General features: G+C 42.5%; 1 protein-coding gene and 1 non-coding gene across 2 annotated transcripts in view; both read left to right on the top strand.

The window, feature by feature from the left end:
* LOC126469392 (septin-2) overlaps positions 1–25,611 on the top strand; it is a 127,859-nt gene that overhangs the window by 41,626 nt on the left and 60,622 nt on the right. Inside the window, exon 2 of the mRNA XM_050096629.1 lies at positions 19,999–20,179. Coding sequence (XP_049952586.1) covers positions 19,999–20,179 — 181 coding nt within the window. The remainder of the gene's footprint in view (positions 1–19,998; positions 20,180–25,611) is intronic.
* Positions 8,158–8,230, top strand: Trnaa-cgc (transfer RNA alanine (anticodon CGC)). Its single transcript has one exon. It is a non-coding gene; the product is annotated as a tRNA-Ala (tRNA).

Genomic DNA, 25,611 nt, shown 5'->3' with positions numbered 1-25,611 from the left:
TGTGTGACATAAATGGCCGTATATTCCGTATATTTTGACCGCATTGACCTAGGAGCTTCAATTTTTTATGCCGGGGCCTTAGTATGTGACATAAATTTCAACTTAATACGTTTACCCGTTCATGAGAATAATGTTTTTAACAGTTGGAGAGACAGTCAGGCAGATAGACGGACAACACAATGACGCTATAAGGGTTCCGCTTTTACCGAGTGTCATAGGGAGCTCTTAACAACGTTTTCTGCTGTAATTGCGGAGGAAATGAAATGGAACGATCACATAGACTGGATGTAGGTAAAGCACGAGGCAGACTTCGGGTCATCGGTAGGGAACCAGGAAAAGTGGAATCAACATACAATAGAGATTGCGTACGAAACACTTGTGCGGCCCGTTATAGAATATTACTTAAGTAACTGGCGTCTGAGATAGAATTAAAGGATGTACTAACCCCCCCCCCCCCCCCCTACGTTCGCTCCCGTAGGGACCCAGAAGACAAGATTAAGATTAGCTGCAGCGCGCAGAGTAATTTAAGCACTCATTCTTCCCGCTATCAGATACGAAATGACGGGAAAAGGCCCTCCTCATAAGTGATACAACGATAAGTACTCTCCGCCATGCTCTTCAGCAGTTTTAAAGAGTACAGCTGTTGATGCAGATGTGGAAAAACACGGAGGAAATCTTCTTCCCCGCCCTCGTTCAATCCGAGAATATGCTTGGCTTGTTTGGCAACATAGGCAGTTTAATTACATGGGGTGTCTTAGCGCCGACACTCTGAGTGTATATCCCAACTGGAATCACATGACCTAGTTAACACGTGACTGTAATAATATACGCCGCACAGTACTGACATCGACTATCTGCAGCCCTATACGGAGACTGCATCCCATAACGAAAACACCCTACTTTGTTCAAACCAATTAGATACCTCGCGCATCTTCGATTCGAACTATGGCGAGCTAGGCTCAACAATCTGTTGAATTGGACGTCTGAGAAGCCCTGTCATCTACTACACCTGCATACATACTTCGCAAATCACTATATGGCGCTTGGCGGAGGGTACCTTGTACCGCTAGTAGCAGTTTCCTTTCCTATTCCACTCAAAAATGGAGCCAGGGAAAACGACTGCCCGTATGTTCCCGTGCGACCCCTAATTTCTCTTATCTTATTTCGCGAACTTTTCGCGGAATATACTTTGATGGCAATTCTAAATATCGTTTGGCGAAAAATACGTAAACGTCCGACCAGGGATTCCCAATCTGAAGCATCTCCATAATATTCGAATGTCCATCGAACATACCGATAACAAATCTACCAACACTCCCATGAATTGCTTCGATCTCGTCCTTTAATCCGACCCGGTGGGATCCCAAACACTCGAGCTGTGCTAAAGAATGGGTCGAACTAGGGTTGTATACGCGGTGTCCTTCATGGATGAAGTACGACTCCCCAAAACTTTACCAATAAACGGAAGTCGAGCGTTCGCATTTTCTACAACTGATTTTATGTTGTCCTTCCATTTCATATCACTCTGCAGTGTTACGACTAGATATTTAATAGACGTCACTGTGTCAAACAGCGCACAACTGTTTCGAACATTACACAGATTGTTTTTCCTATTTATTTGCATCAACTAACATTTTTCAACATGTAGTGCTAGCTACCGTTAACCACACCAAATAAATATTTAGTCCCAGTCATAGTAGTCCTCCATAGTAGTCGCATATTGCTGCTCACCCTGTCCGGAAGCCCGCGACGGAAAAGTGCAACTGTTTTATGCTACTTCGTGTTTTAATATGTTGTTACGGACGACATAAAAAAGGCTCTTATCAAAAATTTGGACTGTGGGACATGCAGCGCCCACACACTTTCAAACGCAATGTAATTCTGGAAACTACCTAATAATAGTTAAAACTTGTTTTATGCATTATTAGCAATATAAATTACCGATAGAAAAAAATCAGCAAGTTGTACTAATTAATAATATGCATTGTAACAAATGTTGTTAATAATAGCAATATTGCATTGTAAATGTTAGTCCCAATTAGATGCTTGCTGACTTTCTCTGTCAACAATTTATGTTGCGACTCATACATAAGGTGTAGCTAGTATGAGGTAGTCACCGAACATTACATTTTATAACAAAGCGTTTGAAAGTTCCTGGGCGTCGCATGTCACACAATCCGGACTTCTTGATAGGATTTTGTTTGTTGTTTGTTGAGCAAAATGTGGAGGCCTGTTGCTGTAATGCAAGGCTTTACCGACAAAGGGAGTGGCCATCACCGCAGTTTAACCCCTTTGTGTCAGAATAATACGGGAAAGTGAAAAAGTATAATTACGAAAGTGATCAGTGATATTTCTGTGCCGATATTTGTGGTTTCACATCTACCGTGCCGGCATAATTTGGATTGCAGTGTTGGATTGCAATGATTGAATTTACACAGGCTCCCCGGTTATTATGTATATAGGGAACAAGAACGGTTTTAGCACATTTCCATGGGACACTCTTTTGAGTCTCTGATGAACATTTTCCGTCAAGGACAGCATTCGGAATTCTATTACTTAACAAGCCTTCCAATCACTCGCATATCTGGGAACAAATTCCGTACTCTCGAGGAACTCGTTTAATATTCTGTAGACTCTACATTGTGTCCAACTCCCTCCGGGTATCTAGAAATATGGATTCTTACTGTAGTCCTTCATCCATGGGTCGTGGGATATCTCGCTGAGCTCAAATAGCACGTCCATAAAAAGAACTAAGGAGCGGAGTAGTAACATAAGTATCTATTGGAAGATGAAACCACTATGGGGATGAAATCACTTGTGGCTGCAGAACGTCACAACTGTTCGCACTTTCGAAATTTCCTGCCAGGTTAAAACTGTGCGCTGGATTGGGACTCGAATCAAAAACCTTGCCTTTCGCGGGAAATGCTCCTACCGACTGAGTTATCTAGGCACGACTCACGACACTTTAATTCTGCCAGTACTTCTAATTTCCAAGCTTCAAAGATGCCCTCCTGCTTACTTAGCGGTGCCAGAGCTCTTGGAAGAAAGGATGTTGCAGAGAAGTGCCTTTCAGTTAGTAACAGCCTAGTGGATGTATCTCTCACTCTACAGTGTAGTGTGCGCTGTTTCCAAAGTTCTTGGCAGATTAAAACCGAGACGCAAATTCTGTACCTTGCGAAAAGTAATGTTCCAGGTTCGAATCCCGGCCTGGAGCGCAGTTTTAATCGTCCAGTAAGGACATTTCTTGGCCGGAAACACCGTTGTAGATACTGCCAATTCCTGAGCTCAAATACTGTAATAATTCTTACAAACTGAATTAATATTAAAGTTTTAAATGTATGTTTCACTACCGTTGCTGAACACTTTTCTCTAGCGTTGTTCGTGATCTTCAAGCGCTCTGGTAGAGTTAAAATTTGTAAGTGCAATATTCAATGCATTGTCATTGTAGAGATACTGTTTGTACGGCGACTGCAAACAGCGTTTTTGACAGGAAGTAAGTGGTCACCAGATTTCTGCGGTATGGGACAAGAGAGCCCATGTACCGAGAAAACGCGCACGTGCTGAACCACCCGTCTACATACAGATGCCACGAAAGGGGCACAAGGAGCGTTTCTCGTGATTGTTGCCTGCTGTGAATGAGCGAGGCTCGGCTCATTTCGTACTGGCGCAGAAACATGGCCACCCTTCGCTCTCCGCTTACTTTTCTCAAAGCTTCAAATAAAAAAAGCAGAACTAAAATGAAACACGTAAGCATGCCCAATTTTTCAGCCTTACTAGATAAACAGCAGTAATAAAATTCAGCATGCATTACTGTACTTACAATTACTTTGCTTTGATGAAAAACTTAAATTTATTAATATTATTCGGTTCTTTGATTCTTGCGTCTGTCGTGAAATGTGATTTGTTGATTTCATTTCATAACATACAATTTTCAAATCATTCGATTTGTTGCACAGGGGACACGACTTATGGAAAATTTGTGTATATAAGTTGTCCTCCAATACCCCGTGAATTGTTCAATAGAATAACACCTTTTCCACAAGAAGAGTAAACAGCAATCTTTGCAAGTACTGGGAATGGAATTTAACAGTGGACGACCCCATTGTTTGGCTACACAAATCTCTTTTTATTATTATTATTATTATTATTATTATTATTATTATTATTGCAGCAGTAGGAGCCGATATGTGATGCATTCCCACAGAAGATTATGCGGTAACGAATAACTGACTCAAAGTAACAATGATACAGAATCTTTCTGGTGTCCATATTTCTGCCAAAATTCTTCTTATTGCCTATCTTGTTCTTTCAAGCAGTAAGCAGTTCGCTTGTTATGATCACATAGGAAATTACCACCAGTGTTTCCTCGGCCTTCTAACATTCTTACCATTCGATCTATATGATGAAACTTCTTTTGAAAAAAAATGATGTATGTTTCTGGATATTGTGACTGACTTTTCTTGTACAGTTAACATTTTGATGCTATTACAGAATTTTTTATACTACAAACCAGCATTGGCCACCATTGTCCATCACCAGAGCAACTGAAAGCACCGTCAGATGGTCATCTGCCTGACAAAGCATTACCTGGTCACCATCTGATGGTCCTTCAAACTGTTCTATGAAGGATAATGCTGGCCGAAACTGCCTAACAGTATAAAAGAATTTCTGTGACGATGTCGAAATATGAAGTGTACAAGAAGTTCTATTTCCGTTATCCTTCTCTCATTCTGTTCGCGTGTGAGAGCCATCAATCGATATTTTCATTGACCCAATCTAGTATTTTAAAAGTGTTCAGTTGTCTCCTCAGTCATTTTTAAACCTATCCAGTCTCGTGCAACCTTTCAAGGATCTTAGGAATTTCATTTCTGATCCTAGTATCTTACTAAGATATTTAGTATTTTTCACCCATGTCTCTGAGCCATAGCAAAACTGGTACAACCATAACTTCGTAAAATTTCATTCGTGTTTCTTTTCTCGTTTTCCTGCGTATTTTTCTTCTGATCATGTCACATACGGCCTAGTACTAATTCATTTTGCAATCTATATCATGATCAATTTCCTAATTTACGTTACAGCCGCTTTATTGGAAATGAGACGCTTGATCAGTAGGTATATTATCTAGGGTTTTTCTTAGTCGGACTGCACATTTGCCAGTAAAGATACTGTCTTGGTATTTTGTGTAGAGATTTTAATGCTATATCTTGAGCATATCTGTTCAAGATAATACACAGTTTTATGAAGGCAATCCTTAGTTCGTTGAGTAGTAACTTTATCACCAGTAAGCAGTTTACTACTCGTATTTAGTTGCATTCTTCCATTTATTTTAATTCCCAATCTTCCATTATCTAATTACTTCATCTGTGTAAATAATGAAAACTATGGGGATTAGGCGATTAAGCTACAGCCTTGACATACTCTTTGAGTGATACAGGTTTTCTGTTTTTATGTTTCCTTTTCTCAGTATTGTTTGTGAGCTCCAGAAAAAGCTTTGGATGACGTTCGCAAGAGTGATAGTAAGTAAAGCTGTTGTCACTCCGAAGGATGAGTTGAACACCTCTTGATTTGCTAGGCACAATGATACGCCCTTGCCTTCCACAGAAGTTGTAAACGACTTTCCCAGCCAGGTCTTGAGGGCGGGAGGGTGGGGGCTCTACAATTTATCATGGACTTGTAACTACGGTGCAGCTCAGCATTTTTCACATCAACAACTATTGTCAGAGTTGCTAAATGACTCATAAAAATCCTAAGACTCACCATGGATAGAGCTCTTTAGGTTTATAGTCGGACACTTTACTACTGAGCCACTCTCGTTTAATCATAATGTCCAATAGGAGGGGTCTTTGGCCGCTATCAAAGGCCTTTTTGTAGTCAGTGAATGGGAGGTGCATAGTAATGCGAAGTTCCCCGTGTTCGTTCAACAAGCTTCTTCTACATCTTGGTTGTTCTTCAAAGAAGAAAGTGTCTGACATAGAACGTAATTTTTCCATATATCGTGTTTGTGTTGTTTAATAATCCCATCCCTGTGTAATTCGTTGTCGTACCTCTGTCGCCTTGCCGCGCGGTCTTGTGCACCTTGCCACGGTTCGCGCGGCTCCCCCCCGTCGGAGGTTCCAGTCCTCCCTTGGGCATGGGTGTGTATGTGTGTAACCTTTAGCGTAAGTTCGTTTAAGTCAGGTTAAGTAGTGTGTAAACCTAGGGACCGATGACTTCAGCAGTTTGGTCTCATAGGAACTTACCACAAATTTCCAATTTTTTCTGTCACCTGTTTCTAAAATACATCAGCAGAGCTTTTATCCAGTCATCAGAAATTATTCAGTGTTGTCAGCACATGTTAAATAGCCGCAAACGTCTTACAGGATTTACTGATTATTTACTAGTTCCGATTTTATTCCATCCAAACAGTATACCTTGTTTTTGACTGTATTAAGCTCATTTCCTAGTTTTGTAATTATGTTGTCAGCACCTTTCTACCGCTTCTGGTTATGTGTCGTCCACATTGCAAATGCTCAGCTAGTCATTATACAGGGTGTACATCAAGTCAGGGGACCCTTTCAATTATCTACTGAACAAGTATGTCATACATACTGCATTTTGAAGAGAAACTCTGAAAGCATTTTTTTACAAATATTTGATATGCGAACCATGAGTGACCCGGCAGACGTCAATACGGTAATCGAATTCTTGCATACCCGTGCCATCACGGCATCGTCGACTGTTTGGCAGTCGCTTCCCGGGTTCTCTCCTGGAATTCTGCTACATCACATGGTACAGGCGGTACATAAACCAGATCTTTATTGTGTCCTCACAGAAAAAAGTCACACGGAGTGAGATCTGGTGATCGGGGAGGCCATTTCATGAAACAGCTGTCCCCCTTGTGTAGCACGGCACCTGCACTTGACATGTTTGCGACTAGCACTGACTATCGGCAAATTACCAAACTACGCTGTGGCGGTATACATGAAAAAACTTTCAGGGTTTCTCTTCAAAATGACATATGTGTGATGTCTGTACAGTGTTTGGTTCTTGTGCAATAAATAATTGAAAGTGTTCCCGGACTTTAAGTACACTCTGTATTTACAACGTAGTCTATATATACCTTCTAAACAAATTTTGACGTGGCAGTGGCGGTGAAAAAAGATGGTGCGCGGGATGGATCTACGAACACAAGCTGGTGCTCTGGTTAACTGGCTGACGCGGCGTCGCTGCGGATGACGTAACAGAGCCGCCCCCGCCTGCACGGCTGCGCCGCTGGCAAACCGCGGCGCCGCACCAGCATTCGTGGAACGCAGCCTGCTTCGCGGAAGCCGCACCACAGACTGCCGACGGTGTTTCGATTACTAGCCAACCGGTCTCGGCTGTGTGGCCACCTCATAGTGCAGCGAACACCAGCCGACTACCATTTTCGCGTCTCAAACGAAACTTCCAGTTGTAACAGTCCTTGCTGTGCGTCAGACCGTCACCGCTATACATTCAGTCGAACTTAACACATTCCCTAGTAGCCGGTGTGATGTGTAGCTATATTTGCGGCTGCACCAGTAACCATGATGAAAACAAAAGTTATGTTAAGAGACATACCTTAAAATGACTCCAGATGTCAATTCTGTAATGCTTTAACTGAATATCATTGTCCCAGCGCTGCGAAATCATCAATAGGCAGTAATAAAAGCATACTATTTAATACGTCATGTCTTTACATTAAATTTGCTATAATCACTGCAACTTTCCTTCGTACGTTCAGCCCTAAAGGTGGAATGTGTTAAAGCTCCTCAAATGTTCCTCGCGGACAGAAATGTACTGCGTCAAACTGATCTGCCAAAAGTATCTTAAATTCTTCGTAAATTTTTTGTAATTAATACTTATGAGACGGCATTGGACTTCACCTGGCTTTGTAACAGGACACATTAGTACTTCCAGACGTAGAAAAAAAGTTGGACTTTTCATAAATGATGCATAGTTTTTTTTACTTACTTTTTTTTCAGTATCTCTTTACAGCCCTTCAGTGTTGTCTCCTGCTTCTCTATGACTGGATCCAGACGTCTCGGAAGCTCTATTATTCCATGCAGGACACCACTTCAGTTCATCTGTCGAATGGCTCGGGTAACAGTCGTAGAAAGCTCTTCCAGATAAAGCCGTTGACGCATAGGTTTACCACCGAGCGAGGTGGCGCAGTGGTTAGCACACTGGACTCGCATTCGGGAGGACGACGGTTCAATCCCGTCTCCTGCCATCCTGATTTAGGTTTTCCGTGATTTCCCTAAATCGTTTCAGGCAAATGCCGGGATGGTTCCTTTGAAAGGGCACGGCCGATTTCCTTCCCAATCCTTCCCTAACCCGAGCTTGCGCTCCGTCTCTAATGACCTCGTTGTCGACGGGACGTTAAACACTAACCACCACCACCACCACCACCGCATAGGTTTACCGAGCGGGGTGGCGCAGTGGTTAGCACACTGGACTCGCATTCGGGAGGACGACGGTTCAGTCCCGCGTCCGGCCATCCTGATTTAGGTTTTCCGTGATTTTCCTAAATCGCTCCATGCTTATGCCGGAATGGTTCCTTTGATAGCGCAGGGCCGACTTCCTTCCCTAATCCGATGAGACCGATGACCTCGCTGTTTGGTCTCTTTTCCCCAAAGAACCAAACCCCTCCCCCTCCCCCCCCCCCCCCCCCCTCCCAACCCAACACATAGGTTTTTTCAACTTCCGGAACAAGTCGAAGTTGGTGGATTCATGTCCGGACCGTAGAGAGGATGTGGCAACACTTCCTATCCTATTCGTGAAGTTTTTAGGCTACAACATTGCCGATATGCGAGCGAACATTGTCGTCGAGAATGAGTAGACCAGACTAATGTCGGGTTTTGTGCGTTTTTCTGCTCAAGTTCTGCATGAAGTTACGATAATACACTGCTGTAACACTTTTTCCACACGGGTCTCTGTCATGGTGATTCTTCGGTGATCATAATCAAAAATCACCGACCCTCTACACATTGGACTCTGATTTCAACTTCGGTTCAGTCTCTAATCCACGTTTCATCAACTGCGACAATTCGACACAAGAATCCTTCACCTTCACGTTCGAGTCGTTGCTAGAGCAAGGCTGCACTGTCCATGCGTTTCTGTCTCTTTTCAACAGTCAAATAATGTGGGACCCATGTTACAGAAATTTTTCTCTTCTTCAGAGTACTTGTCAGAACACGGAATACTGATGTTGGGGTAATTCCCTTGGCTTCAAAGAGTTCGTCGCCATTCGCACTGCGATTTTCTTAAAGACAATCGGCCACAGTTTCGCACTTCGTGCATCTGTTGACGTGTTTGGTCTTCCGGTTCTTGGATTATTGTCTATGTTCATACGACCACCACGAAAAAGATTAATCTAACGCGAAACGGTACTACGGTCCACTGTGAACTCACCACGATTTTCACTTAACGCTCTGTGTATTTCTGTTGGGTTTTTGGCGCATAAAATTTCGACCTTGATGTACGACGTCAAGCTCCCAGCTGAATCTGACGTAGTATTCATTGTTGTTGCATCAAACTATCCACGATAATACCAACCTGTACATTATTACATCATTTATGAGCTGTCCCTCGTACTTCATTTTGTTTGCATCGCATTATTAAAACAAAGACTAATGCGTCTTTACACCTTCTTTAATAATGGAAGAGAGAAAGAGAGAAACAGTACCTTATTTTCAATTAATTAAAGGATAAACCTAAGACACGCAGATTGTTCAGATTAAACTTCCATCATGTTTATACGCACACTTACTATTTTAACATTACGAATCATTAATTTTTCTGTCCAATTAACTTGTTTTTTGTTTAAATGCCCTTCAGAGGCTGAAGACAAAACTATTGTAAAGACACACTTAATATTGCAATATTTTCATTATTTACAGTCAATCTTTTTATATAACTTCCGCGAGTTCTAAGTTCCTCTGGAGGAGTTTGAAATTTCCGCTTACAAATCGTAATTTCCGCTGTATCAAGTACTGCTCCCTGTTCGCGGTACACACATTTTCGTTTGTTAATGATATTACTTATACCGTGTGCTTCCGTGTATTAGCAAAGGCTTCCTTCGTCACTCCGTGCCTGAACGTATGTTACATATAAATAAGCAGAAGAAGATAAATTTAGCAGACTTCTCACGCAGTATCTAGCTGTAATTTAAGCTGATTTTGTTTCGTTTCCTCTTTAGTATATTATATGCAATGTTCTACGACACCTATTCGGAACTCGCTCCCTTTCCTGACGAAATGCACTGGAAGGAAGGAAGGAAGGAAGGAAGATTAGTGTCCAACGTCCCGTCGACAGCGAGGTCATTAGAGACTGAGCTCAAGCTCAGATTAGGGAAGGATAGAAATCGACCGTGTCCTTTTAAAGACGCCATCCAGGCATTTATCATAAACGATTTCGGGAAATCACAGAAAATCTAAATAAGGATGGCCGGACGCGGATTTGAACCGCCGTCCTCGCGAATGTGAGTTTATTGTGCCAAATGCACTGGAGGAGGAGGAGATTAATGTTTAAGGAGCCGCCGACAACGAGGTCATTGGAGACGGAGCACGAGCTCAGATTAGGGAAGGAATGGTAAGTAAATCGGCCGTGCCCTTTCAAAGGAACCATTCCAGCGTTTGCCTGAAGTGATTTAGGGAAATCACGGAAAACCTAAATCAGGATGGCTGGATGCAGGTTTGAACCGTCGTCATTGCGAGTGAGAGTCCAGTGTGCTAACCACTGAACCACCTCGGTCGGTAAATGCACGGGAGGAGAGGGCAAAAAATTACGTTGTTTCTACTTTAAAACTTGTTATACCACGCCAGGACAAAGTATTCTCTCTAGGGTAAACGGTAGCGAGCGCGAGCAAGTAAGCATTTGATCTTGTTCGGTTTACATTCTCAGGTGATCGCTTGTATTCCGCGCCGACATTTGCATCACAAAGTGCATTTCTGTGACGTCTTGCGAACGAATCTTTTTTTTTTTTTATTTAAATCGACGTGAGTTGCGTTAGCGAGTGAGTTGGTGATCGGAAGAGAATGTAATATTGCTAATAGAAGAATAATTAAAGCACAAACGTATCGCTATTCAGTGCTAAAGATGTTCGAAGATCTCATAAGAGACTTATTGTCTAAAGAGATAAAGTATCGCTGTTGCTTTAGGATGCAATAATCAAACAAAAATCGTTTTCTGTCGACTGCGGTATCTCTTTTCTATATTTTTTGGCCCCGCTATATAGTCGCACTCTCATCAAGGCCTGTGGCGTCAAACTTAATGTGCAGGACTGGGAGACCTCTGACAGCATTCTCACGCATTTTTATTCATTTCGTGCTTCTCGATCTGTTTCGCTCTTAAGTTTTGCAGAGTAGTGTACATACAGATCACAGAGGTCACGAAAACTTGCTCGAGCGATGTTCAGATTTTACCAGAAATCTACTTCCAGAATCGAATCGGTAGATTGCTTGGATATTGTGATGAAGCTGTCATTTTTAAGAGAGATTTTACAAAATATTTACAGAGATTTTCCCGAACGCTGAAGCCAGAAGCTATTACAATGCGCCGAAGGCTACAGCCGTAGACCGCGGTGTCGTTGTACTTGCATGCCTACTCTCGGTCAACAAAGAGCGTTGAAAACCCACAACTCTTTATATTTCATTGTGGTGGAACAATACCCTTGCCTGCTTTGAAAGAACAAAAATCGTCCACGCACAAGAAATGAGGATAAGTGGTTCTTAAATAACCAGCGCAGTATCCGTCTTTTGCTTTGACAAAGAAGAAAATTATGTAGAACAATAACAATGCTTATACGACAGATGCTTATTTGAAATTAAATTTTTGTGTGATTTACTTCTATAATTACGAGGAAGTGATACAGCTTTTACTTGCTCGTTGCTGGTAAAGTGAGCTACTGTGGCCTCGAGTGCAGCTCACGTGCAGTGGCAGGCGTTGCTGCCGGAAGCCACGTCTCCCGGTGCATGCAGATCTCGCCCACTTCCGCGATCCACGGGTCACTCCTAGTGCACCATACGCGCTGGCACTATCATTGCAGTACTTGTCACTGAATGCCATCCCTTTCCTCACTAGATTTCACAGAATATCGATGTTGGGAGTCCAAACATCGATTTAATTTTATCCATATTTTGCAGCTGTGAACATTGTATTGTATGCACAGGAAATTCAAATAAGAAACGGTTTTTCAAAATTTTTTTCGGTTTTTGTTAAATTGCACGGTGTATATTGTGGGTGCAAAGCGTCTAATACATAATTTAAGTTTCGTCTTGAATGAGCTGAAATGCATGTTCCTGTTATGAAAAGGTTAGATGTTAAGTTTTGTATTTTGTGAATCAAGTGCGAAAAATATGTGAGAAACAGCGAAAACATTAGTGAAAAACTTACCGAACAAACAAAGAACAACATTTCTAACCTTTTTAGGTCACTATACGTTGGTGTATTTATTCTTCCAGGAAATATACCCTCTACAAAATCGAAAAGCCTGAATCTATGTTAAATGAACAGACAGCTTTGATTAGCCATAGCTATTTTAGTACTTTTAAAGACATATTTCCTTCTTTTTTTTTTTGTTCGGTAAATTTTTCCACGTTTTTCCACTGTTTCTCTCATAATTGTAAATTATGTATTAGACGTTTTTCACCTGATGGATCCACAGGGTCCGAAAAAAAATTTTCTCTGATACATACTTTCTGTATGTCAAACATCGATGTTTCAGTATCGATACTGAAGTCTTCGAAATATCGTAATATTGGCGTTAAAGACAAAATGCTGACAATAAATAAAACAAATAAATAAATAAACACTCTCGATAATGTTTTCATGATTTAAAGTTTTTTTTTTTTTTTTTTTTTTTTGCATGTGTCTCTTAACGGCATCAGTGCAGTGGTTAAAGAAGTAGGCATAGCATTTGAAAGAAAGTCATATACATCGTATTTTGCCCGACGTGCATATTTTGACAGCATAAAGTGTATTGAAAAGACTGATAAACTTCCAGAGCTGACCACTGTTGTGAAAAGGCTGGTAATATGCTTTAAACAAAACGTAGTTGAATGTAATAAGATAAGAACAGAATCACACCTCAAGCTAATCCAAACCAAGAGCTCATTGGATAAAATTCAACATTCTATATTATTGAAAGATTTCTGCAGCTGCGTTCAGTGATTAATAATATCATTAATTGTCACGCTAAGAGCCGCAGGTATTGTAGATCTGGCACCTGGTCGTGACATTCAGTGGGCTACAGAAGTGGCTATTGGTGAAATTTGCGTAGAAAATGCCTTGAAAGCAAGAAAGTAATCCCTATAACTAGTATGTTGAATAACAAAACATGTGGCTCTCAGAGTAGCACTTGCACCTCAGTTATTTGTTTGAGTGAATTCCAATCGCTGCATTCCCCCACCTTTTTGTACTCTTTACTACTCCCTCTAGTACTGTAGAAATTATTCCTTGATATTTTAGCACATGAGGTGCTCTGTCCTTTCTTCATGTGCTTTCGATATACTCACATCAAAAAAAAGTTTTGCATTTGCTCGGTTCCCAGAACTCTTGAAGATAGACGTTGACTGTGGATATTGTATCACAGACACAGTCCCTTTGACTGTTCAGAGGCGTCACTAAACCCGCCCAAAGATGTGAACAACCATGCATGAGCAGAGCCTATTAGACGGAGCGGGTCCAGTCATTCCACTAGGAAGGATGTGCGTGGCTCGTGTTGTCTGTAGTCCAACCATGCCTAGACGGTCAATAACGCTGTTCGATCGCGTCCGAATTGTTACTTTGTGCTAGGGAAGGCTCGCAACAAGGGAAGTGTCCAGGCGTCTCAGAGTGAAACAAAGCGATGTTCGGTCATGGAGAAGATAGAGAGAGACATGAACTATCGATGACATGCCTCGCTCAGGCCGCCCAAGGGCTACTACTGCAGTGGATGACTGCTACCTACGGATTATGGGTCGCAGGAACCCTGACAGCAACGCCACAATGTTGAATAATGCTTTTCGTGCAGCCACAGGACGTCGTGGTACGACTCAAACTGTGCGCAATAGGCTGCATGATGCGCAACTTCACTCCCGACGTCCGTGGCAAGGTCCATCTTTGCAACCACGACACCATGCAGGTCAGTATAGATGGGCCCAACAACATGCCGAATGGACCACTCAGCATTGGCATCACGTTCTCTTCATCGATGAGTGTCGCATATACCTTCAACTAGAAAATCGTCGGAGAAGTGGTTGGAGGCAACTCAGTCAGGCTGAACGCCATAGACACACTGTCCAGCGAGTGCAGCAAGGTGGAGGTTCCCTGATTGTTTGGGGTGGCATTATGTGGGCCGACGTACGCCGCTGGTGGTAATGAAAGGCGCCAAAGCGGCTGTACGATACGTGGATGCCATCCTCCGACTAATAATGCAACCATATCGGCAGCATATTGGCGAGGCGTTCGTCTTCATGAACAACAATTCACGCTCCCATCGTGCACATCTTGTGAGTGACTTCCTTCAGGATAACTACATCGCTCGACTAGAGTGGCCAGCGTATTCTCCAGACATGAACCCTCTCGAACATGTCTGGGATAGATTTGAAAGGGCTGTTCACGGACAACGTGATCCATCAACCACTGTGAGGGATCTACGCCGAATCGCCGTCGAGGAGTGGGACAATCTGGACCAACAGTGTCTTGATGAACTTGTGGATAGTATGCCACGAAGAATACAGGCATGCATCAATGCAAGAGGATGTGCTACTGGGTATTAGAGGTACCGGTGTGTACAGCAATCTGGACTACCACCTCTTAAGGTCTCGCTGTATGGTGGTACAGCATGCAATGTGTGGTTTTCATGAGCAATAAAAAGGACGGAAATGATGTTATGTTGATCTCTATTCCAATTTTCTGTGCAGGTTCCGGAACTTTCGGAACCGAGGTGATGCAAAACTTCTTTTGATGTATTTCTTTCTTCGCCGATTCTGTGGTATAACACCACGTTTTAAATACTTTGATTCCCATTTTTCCGATTTTCCCACAGTCCAAGATAAATTACCACGCATAATTCTGCGCTCCAAATGTACATTCTCAGAAATTTCTTTCTCTAATTAAGATCGATGTTTGAAGATGGTGGACTTTCTTGGGCATGAACAATGTCTTTGCTTGTGTTAGTCTGCTTTTTACGTCTTCGTTCTTTCGTCTGCCATGTGTTATTCCAAGGTGGCACAATTCCTTAACTTCGAGTATTTATGATCATCGGTTTTGATGGTAAGTTTCTCTCTAATCTCGTATCTGCTTCTCCTCATTACTTCCGCCTTCCTCCGATGTACTGTCAACTTAGTAGTGCCAGTTGTGTTGACAATTCGAGCGGCGCGGTCTGTTGTCCGACGAATTTGTAGCAGTTCTGAAACGAATGCCATGAAGTGTTTCCTTCAGTTTAGAAATCGAGTTGAACTCACTGTACGTGCTTGAGCATTGTCCTGAGAAATGATGGTCAGGTCGTGTAGAAAGTGTCATCACTGTACATATATCTGACTTACCAGTAACAGAAATATTTTTACTACGAACTGACTTTATATCGTCGACCTTGCGTTGCTGACCAGACACTTCCTTCATAACTGACTATATGGTCTTAATTTCATCCTGTTAATCAGCTACCCTATTTGCATACCACATGCTCTTTGCCTTCCTAATAATATTTTTAAGTACCTTACAATACTGTTTGTAATGGGCTACTGTAGCTTGATTGTGACTACTTCTAACATTTTTATATAATTACCGCTTTGTTCTACATGATATCCTTATCCCACTAGTCAGCCACGCGGGCTGCCTATACTGCTAGTAACCCGTTTAGAACGTTCTAATGGAAAGCAACTCTTAAAGAGCATGAGAGACGTGTTAAGGAAAGCATTATATTTATCATCTATGTTATCGGCACTATAGACATCCTGCCACTCTTGTTCCATGACAAAGTTTAAATAACTCTCTGTTGCTGCTGGACTAACTTTCCTACATAGTTTGTAATTATATGTGACATTTCATTTGTTTGAGTGCAAAAGCCTTTTAGTGTCAAAATTTGTGCATCATGGCCTGAAAGGCCATTCACCCTTTTACTAACAGAATGCTCATCTAGTAATGAAGAATGAATTAAAATGTTGTCTCAGTCTGCATCAGATCATATGAGTTAGGAGATCTACTAACATTCTGCACGATCACATACACAATTAATATGGAAGTCACTAGATTCTGGTACTTCCTACAAAGTGAATCAAGAACCCCCTCTAGCTTGAGCAGAAATCCTCTGAAGTCTGAGTTAGGGGACCTATAAACAACAACAACAACAACAACAACAATTGGAAATTTAGTTTCTCTAAATTCAACTACACCTGCATAACATTCAAATATCTGTTCAGTGCAGTGCGGTGTTACGTCTATGGACTCAAACGGAATACTGTTTTTTACATACATGGCCACTCCCTCACCCCGCAAGGAACTCCTTGAAAAACAGTCAGCTAATCTGTATCCTGGTAAAGGAAGCCTCTGAATTTTCCCATTATACAAGTGGTGCTCCGACATGCCATTAATTTCTGAGTCAATATCTATAACTAGTTCACTAGCTTTAACACTTATATTTTGATGAAATATGTTAATCCCTTCTCTACTTGGGCATCTTACCTCTTCTGAAGGTGATTCCTTTGTTAGAGGGACTTCCTTTTAGCAGGTATACTTAGCAGCTGACTTCAGTCTAAATAAGGTGCAGCTCTAACACCAACTACTACAGGAATTTTTCCATGAGTGATCTCACCACCATCCACTATACTGTCGCCTATAAGATTTGCCAGCCTCCACTTCCCGTACCTATTGAGGTGCAGGCCATGCCTAGTGAAACCCGATCTACTGATAAGCTCAACTGGCACCAATGTGACCCACGCCTTCTGCCATCAGGGTCTTCTCCAGCGCCATGTTACCACGCCTAAAAGCCGCATTAAGATGAGGCCGATCATGACGCTGAAACAGTTGCTCGAAATGCATATTAGTGCTACCAGTTTGAGTAGCTATCTTTACCAGGTCACCACCTACATCATATTCCCCATCCCTATCAAGACTGTTCCCTGCTCCACCCACAATCACTGCCTGATCCTCTTTCGTGAAATTCCTACATAACTCGCCTATGCTTTCAGTCACCTGAGCCAACCCTGCACTAGGCTTCACAATGCTTGTGACATGTACTCAATCCCCAACACTTCCTGCAACTGATGGCCCACACCTCTACTATGCAAACTACATAGCAGCAGAACCTTCTTCTTTCTGTTAGACTTTGCAACTGACTTAGGCCTATTAACTGCTGAGGACTATTGCATGTTTCCTTCACCTACAGCTACAAGAGGCTCCTCTCCACTCAACTCTTGACAGTTGGTCAAATCTATTGCATATACGCAAAGTACAACTGTCTGAATACCTGCCTTCTTGCCAACTGCCAGTTCCCATCCCGCAGCACTCCTCACCCTCCTCAGCCTATCTGGTTCCTCCTTTGCGTATTGTAACTGCACCTGAAGGGCACAGATTTATGCTCCTGCTCCTCTATCAACTTATTTCTACTACTGATTCTGCATTCCTAGGAGAGGATCTCGCTAGAATGCCCGCTGGCTTCCTCACTGCATTCCCCCTAGTGAAAATAGATTGAACAAATCCCACGCCGTAACCCACTACTCACAAGTGTGGGACTGAACAAATCCCACACTTCTCACTCACGGTAAAATTTTACAGTTATTTAAAAAGCTGAACGTCTACGTACCGAAGTTAAATTACACTAGTAGAACTATTTATATGGCTAACAACAGTGGTTTCGAAATTCTCTCTCTACTAAGAAAAGCAACAACTTTTATTAATGCTACTAAATCACAACTAATACCAGGACCAACAAAACTTCACACCATTTACTATTTAAAAAAAAAAAAAAAAAAAAAAAAAAAAAAAAAAAAAACAAGCGTCCACTGGAACACTCTACGAAGTTAAAACAGTGAATGAAAGTTTTACCGAACCGAAATATTTCACTAGAAACAATAAGAAACGACAGCTGAAAACTACCGGACGAAATTTATTAAACGACTTCAGCGCACAGAAAAGTCTAAAAAACACAGTGAGCACACGTTTCCGAATGTTTTGCTACGAACAGTACGAGACACCGTTGAAAACTACCAAAATTTAATAACTTTATAACAGTGGACAAACAGCTTTCTCAGAACTTAAGAATCGCTGCAGCTGCAACTGCACACCGCGAAATGTAAACACACTACTGAGGCGTGAGTCTTGGATGAACGACGTAAGCGCACTCACCAATAACAGAACGGTCGGATCAATAACACAGAAAGAAGTTACTTCTACAGTAAATATTAACACAAATAAACTTTAAAATAAGTAACTGATGACAGGAACTTTATAAAATATTGATGAGCAATTTCAACAGCAGTCTAGCACACGTCACGCCACACCAAAGACATCACGCCTTAAAATTAATGTCATTTGGCATAGTCAAAAATAATAAGGAAGCAGCAAACATGCATTGTTAGACTGTGAGTCCTCCTTGTACATCTCGTGTGTGTAACATTCACCGAACCGTGTATGCAAACATACGTCAACCTTCAATCACCTACCAAAGTTAGTACTAACTAGTTACGCATAAGTTGTATCAAAGCCACCTGCTACGCTGCAGTCGGATAGTAAGATTTTTTTGAACGTTTGTCATATCATAGCAAATTCTAAAAACAGTCTTAAACCTACGTTAAATAGCTGCATCTACTGAGAATTACCTACAGGAGACATTAAAAATTAACGACAGTTAATGAGATTACGTTACTGGCTGCTTTCGATTAAAATCTCGATAATGTGGGCCCAGAAATGCCCATTGGACACTTTCGTGTTTTAGTTCAACACATTCATCTTTTAAAGCGCAAAATATCTCTCTTTACTCTAAATTTTCCAGGAACCGGACTTTTTCTTCTATATGCAGTACATTCAAGTTGTCCGTGATGCTTCGTAACGAATGCTGCTCCTTCTTAAGATGTTTTGTTACCACCAATGAACCATTCTGTATTATTATGTCTTTGAACTTCATGTTTGTTTCTTCCTGTCCAACCCACATGTGAAGGACTTATTTCAATAGTGGTAAAAGTTCATTACCTCCACTTTTCTGTCTATGATGCTTCTGAAATTAATGGTCGAAACAAACGAAAAGAAAGGTTCATCTCTAGCAAGAAGCCATGTGCTTGAATATTTCTGGTATCTCAATTGCAGATTTTTCAGTGCTCATTTAACTTTAGGACACTGTATCTCAGAATGAACAAAAATGGGCTTGTACCACTATTGAAATAAGCCCTTCATATTTCATCTCACCTTGACATTTGTAAACGCTCCCTTTCTTCATCCAGTTTGCATTTGTGCATCTCCTTACTGATTTGTTATAAATTTGTACGATGGCTTCAGAACAGTAATACATATTTTGTCGAGCATATAAATGTAAATGTTTCGAAATGTTAGGATGACACTTTCCTTATTCTTCCAGTAGTCAAGAGTGTGAAGAACCTACCATTCGACCTTTGACATAAACATCCACTATGAATTTTGCTTTTGGTCATTAATAAACTATTACCATTATAGTTCCTAGATTCTGTTATGACGAGAGTTTTTCGTAAAGAACATATATAATCCGTCATAACCTTACTTTCGCCGTTTAGATGTGGCACAGAAGAGAGCTCTCACAAGACACGCAGTTTTGGCGCTGACGTGTAAATGAAAACACTCACTCATGACGAGTGGGACTCAGTACAGGAATCCCATACCTGGGGCGCTGCAGTAGACTCACTCACACAAGTAGGAGACTGATACGGGAAAGTCACTCGTAAAAAAGAATCTGTGTGTGTGTGTGTGTGTGTGTGTGTGTGTGTGTGTGTGTGTGTGTATTTCAGTTGCAAGACGTGCGGTGCGCTTTTGAGTGTGCTGTGTGTGTTCCAGGGAGACAGGGACTACATCGGCTTCGCGACTCTGCCGGAGCAGGTGCACCGCAAGTCGGTGAAGCGCGGCTTCGAGTTCACCCTGATGGTGGTGGGCGAGTCGGGACTCGGCAAGTCCACGCTCGTCAATAGCCTCTTCTTGTCCGACCTATACAAGGACCGGCGCGTGCCCGATGCCAACGGTAAGTGCTCTCAATTGTCCTTTGTCCTTGCCCCTCAAGTGCACAGCGTAAAGCACTCCACAGCCGAGTCGACGAACCTCATTCAGTTCACTACCGGGCACGGGGAAAGCATAGTTGTCAGTGAAGCAGTGCAGTTTGCGAAAACGCGGCCTAGGGTCTAAAACGTGCACCCAACTATACCAGGAAGCTGTGTTGACCGTTGCCTAAGTGTCAGATTCTTTTTCCTATGTACGGTTAATTCGCCTTGGTGTCAAGTTCGATAGCAATTATGGTGGCCGAGCATGATTAAAGTTAAGGACAGGAGGGGCAGCACAACTCTATTTACATAAAAGTCGACTGCAGAGGCAAACAGATACGGCGTGTTTCAGGATCCCACCGACACACTTTGACGTATGACAGCTCGCACGAACAGTGTCATTTTTCATGAAAGAACATATCATAGTCGTAAATGCATCCTTAAGGTTATGAGAATGGCCAGCTACAATTGCAAGGAAATTACCGTCTATTATTATTTAGCATACTCTAATAATAATTTACATCAATGGTTCAAACTATCCGCCCTGTGCCTTAATACATGCCGCACACCTTCGTATCAGTGCCCTTCAAAAACTGAAGAGCACGACTGCGTTCTGTCGAATTTAATGGAAGGCATAATGGAAACGAGCGCTTGGCGTCATTGGCCGGGAGGCCCCTTGCGGGGCAGGTCCGACCACCTTGGTGCAGGTCTTATTACATTCGATGCCACATTGGGGGCCGTCACACTGACCAATCAGCTATCGGGGCGAACATGGAAAGCATAACTGACTCAAGATTATCAGCTCGGCTCTAGTGGCAATTAGAATAAAGTAAACAGTACTCTGGACGCTTCCCCAAAGAAAATAATCAAGGGGGCATAAAGGCAGTCAAACACACTGGCCACGCAAAAAGTCGTCCTCGTCCTATCCAGTGTTGACCAATATCGACATTTAGCTGTGCCTGCGCATCAACACGAAGTGTTGTGCGGCTCGATCACGCTGGAACCAATGCTTCTGTGCACAGCAAGCGGTAGGTAGATCAGCAGTCCAGAAATGTGGTGCACAGCAACTGCAAGCCGCCCCATTTGGACTAGATGACAGTATTACAGACCATAGAAGATGGTCAGCGCAATTCATGCCCACATGTTTAGAGAGAACACGTTTTCTTTGGTGTGATTTGACGGCAACTGCATGCTGGTTCCCTGATCCAAATGTGGCTGTTGCTGCTGATAAAATACCCATCACTTGTAAAGGTGCCATAATTTGTGAATAAAACGTGAGTGGAAGGCAGTATCATTCACCATCTGGTGTATGAACAAAAACAAAAACTGCGTACGATGTGGGTAATCGGCTGATCTAAATCTTGCACCCTTTGAAGATGGTGCGCTTGTAGGTTATATTGCTGCAATATTCTCCAAACAGGTACGTGACCTGTTCCCGTAGCACAGGCCCCTTGAAGTTTCTTTGCTAACTGTGCGGATCACTTCACCTTCAAACTCTGGTGTTCTCACATCACGCATACCACCATCAACGTGCCGAGGACGCAAACTCCGATTCTCGTAAACGTCCATGAATCTAGCGAAGGTAATGTAGTGTGGCTACCATTTTTCGTTCATAGTGAGAGCTGCTTTCATTTCCCCATGCATCGCCTTAACACACAAACACATCATTTAGCTCGTCAAATCCATACTCCATGTTTCATTGGATACTAACAGCAAGAAAATCTGATTTCAGGGTTAGAAAGACGCATGCCACCGAAGTTACAGCATTACAACAACACGAGCTGAGTAACAGGACTGGTATGACTCCACAGAATAAAACCGCCTCACTAGGAGATGCAGGTCGCTGAGCGGTAGTGCACATCATGGCCATGCGCGTACTCGGCGGACCAAAACATGTTCTTTTTTTAACAAACAATTATCGCCATGTTTTATCATCCCTTGAAGTTCGTTGGTGAGGTTCTGAAATTCCGTGTACAACGCTTCATACAGACCCGTAAAAATACTTACCAGGGAGACTCACATCTGAAAAACTAGAAAGTGCTGTTGCTATAGATGATTATTGGCTAATGGATCGGCAACTACAATTGGTCGCTAAGAAAAAATTTACGCAAGAAATCACGGAGCATGTACGAAAATAGAATCTTGCGTGAGAAACTGGGGACCAGAGATTGAAATTCTGCCTAGAGATGGTACAAGCAGAACAACGGCGAAGATTACCTTAGCCGCGGTGTAGATGCGTCTTTGGTCCTGGTATGGTCGTAATTGTGAGCTTCAATCGTAATTCCGGTGTATTTAATTATACGACCAGAGACCAACAAGATTATAAAGTGTTTTGTTCGACAGTACTCGCAAACTTGCCTGAACTTCTTAGGACTTAGGCACTCCCGTAAAGCGGTGCAACATGTCACCTAAGCTGTAGGCGAATATGGCCGGGGGACGATTGTATTAACCGCTTCGACGCGATTTGCCTGCTGATCAAACCAGCAGAATGAGACCGACCGCTAGCTAACTTTGGGTGCCATTTAAAGCTTCGGCACTCGAAGAAAACAACGGAGTCCAACATGGGAGAAGTGCTACGTTTTGCAGCCAATCTGAGTTCCTATTCACACATTTGCAGGGAAGGCTGCTCAGGCCCTTTAGGTCGGCAAACACTAATGTTGCCTAGGAATTGCCCTTGATGTAGAATTCACGAGGCAGCATTTTAATTTTCCCAGGGGTGCAATTTTTACGGAACACGCTAAAAAAGGGACCAATTCGTCCATTATTAATCATCTTAATATACCCAGGCGCCTTTTTTCCTTTTGTCAACCAAAAGATTCGCCAGTTATATGACCTTATTGTTAGAAGACATGGAGAGAACTAAAAAGAAAATCTAGAAAGGATAGATCGAGCAGATGAGACTTAGGGGGAGAGAAGCATACAGGTTGATAGAACAGATAAAGATTTCCAGTCTACCTCTTCAGCAGGTTATAAGCGGAACTGGTAACGCTCAGGAGGGCGACATTGGGTTCATAGGCTCATGGCGCTCAGTAATCAGAACGACGACTTTTGATGGTGGTCGTGGTGAAGAAGACCTACATATTATTACTACGTAATAAGGGAGTCGGGGACTTCAACTTGCCAGGTATAGATTGTGAGTGTTGTGCCATCAAGACTGGCGCCAGAGGCAGGAAATCGTGTGGCATTGTTCTGGATGTCTTGTCCGAAAATTACCTTGAGCAGACCGTCAGAGAACTAACTCGTGAGGATAACGTCTTAGACCTCCTGGCAACAAACAGACCTGAACTTCTCGAATCAGTTAACGTAGAGGAAGATATCAGTGGTCATAAGGCTGTGACAGCATCTATGACGACGGGTCCTACAAGGAATGTTAAGAAAGGTGGGAAGATATATTTGCTCAGCAAGGTTGACAGGATACACATTTCAGAATATCTCAGCAGTCAGCATCAAGTATTCGGTTATGAGGACGGAGATGTGGAGAACAAATGGAAAAAAATTCAAAGGCGTCGTACAATATGCCCTAGACAAGTATATTCCGAGTAATATTTTAAGGGATGGGAAATATCCACCATGGTTTGATAGCCGTGCTAGAAAAGCGCTACGTAAACAAAATGCACTTCACATCAGATTCAAGAGAAGTAAAAACCTAGCTGAGAAACAAAAGGTGAACAAAGCCAAAATGAGCGTAAGGAAAGCAATAAGAGAAGCGTTTAATGATTTTGAAAGTAAGACGTTGTCAACCGTCCTTAGTAAAAACCCTAAGCGATTTTGGTCGTACGTAAAATCAGTAAGTGGGTCAAAATCATCTATTCATTCTCTCAGCGATCACACCGGCACAGAAACGGAGAGAAAGCCGAAATACTGAATTCGGCCTTCCGAAGTTGTTTCACCGCGGAAGATCGTAACACTATCCCTCCTTTCAATCTTCGTGCGAACGTCGAAATGGCAGATATTGAGATACGCGATCGCGGAATTGAAAAGCAGCTACAATCGCTTAGTAGTGGACAGGCTTCAGGATCAGACGAGATAACTATAAGATTATATAAACATTATGCGGAAGAACTTGCCCGCCTTTTAGCAGTAATTTATCGTAGATCGCTTGAGCAACGAAAGGTACCTAACGACTGGAAAAAAGCGCAGATCATTCCCGTTTTTGCGGAAGGCCATAAGACAGATCCACACAATTATAGGCCTATATCTGTTGTAGAATTATGGGGCATGTTTTATGCTCAAGAATTATGACGTTCTTGGAAAATGAACATCTCCTCTATAAAAATCAACATGAATTCCGCAGAGATCCCGCGAAACTCAGCTCGTTCTGTTCCTCCATGAGATTCACAGCGCAGTGGACAACGGCGCTCAGGCTGATGCCGTGTTCCTTGATTTCAGTGAGGCATTTGACACCGTCCCGCATTGCCGTTAAATGAAAAAAATTCGAGCTTACTGAGTACCGGAGCAGACCTGCGATTTGATTCAAGACTTTTTGCAGATAGAACTCAACACGTCGCTCTTAACGGAACTACATCGGCAGATGTAAAGGTAATATCCGGAGTACCACAGGGAGGTGTGATAGGACAGTTGCTGTTCACAATATATATAAATGATGTAGTAGAAAGCGTCGGATGCTCTTTAAGGATATTCGCAGATGATGCAGGTGTTTATACCAAAGTAGCAACGCCAGAAGATAGTACGAATTTGCAGAACGACCTGCAGAGAATTGATGAATGGTGCAGGCTCTGACAGTTGACCCTGAACGTAAATAAACGTAACAAACTACGCATAGATAGGAAAAGAAATCCACTACTGTACAGCTATACTATTGATGACAAACAGCTGGAGACAGCGTCTGCCGTAAAATATCTAGGCGTGACTATCCAGAGCGACCTAAAGTGGAATGACCATATAAAACAGATAGTGGGAAAAGCAGACACCAGACTCAGATTCATCGGAAGAATCTTAAGGAAATGTAACTCATCCACGAAAGAAGTGGCTTATAAGGCGCTTGCTCGCCCGATTTTTGAGTATTGTTCATTTATCGGCACGTTTCGTCACGGGATCGTTTAGATGGCGAGAGAGCGTTACGGAGAGGTTGGTTGGTTGTTTGGGGAAGGAGACCAGACAGCGTGGTCATCGGTCTCATCGGATTAGGGAAGGATGGGGAAGGAAGTCGGCCGTGCCCTTTCAGAGGAACCATCCCGGCATTTGCCTGGAGTGATTTAGGGAAATCACGGAAAACCTAAATCAGGATGGCCGGACGCGGGATTGAACCGTCGTCCTCCCGAATGCGAGCGTTACGGAGATGCTAAACAAACTCCACTGGCAACCGTTACAAGAGAGGCGTTGTGCATCACGGACAGATTTGCTACTGAAGTTTCGGGACAGCATTTTTGAGGAGGAGTCAGACAACATACTACTT

Source organism: Schistocerca serialis, chromosome 1, assembly GCF_023864345.2.
Source record: "Schistocerca serialis cubense isolate TAMUIC-IGC-003099 chromosome 1, iqSchSeri2.2, whole genome shotgun sequence".
NCBI classification, from domain to species: Eukaryota; Metazoa; Arthropoda; class Insecta; order Orthoptera; family Acrididae; genus Schistocerca; species Schistocerca serialis.
Note: the sequence above shows the minus strand (reverse complement) of the source record. Positions and strands in the feature narration are given on the sequence as shown.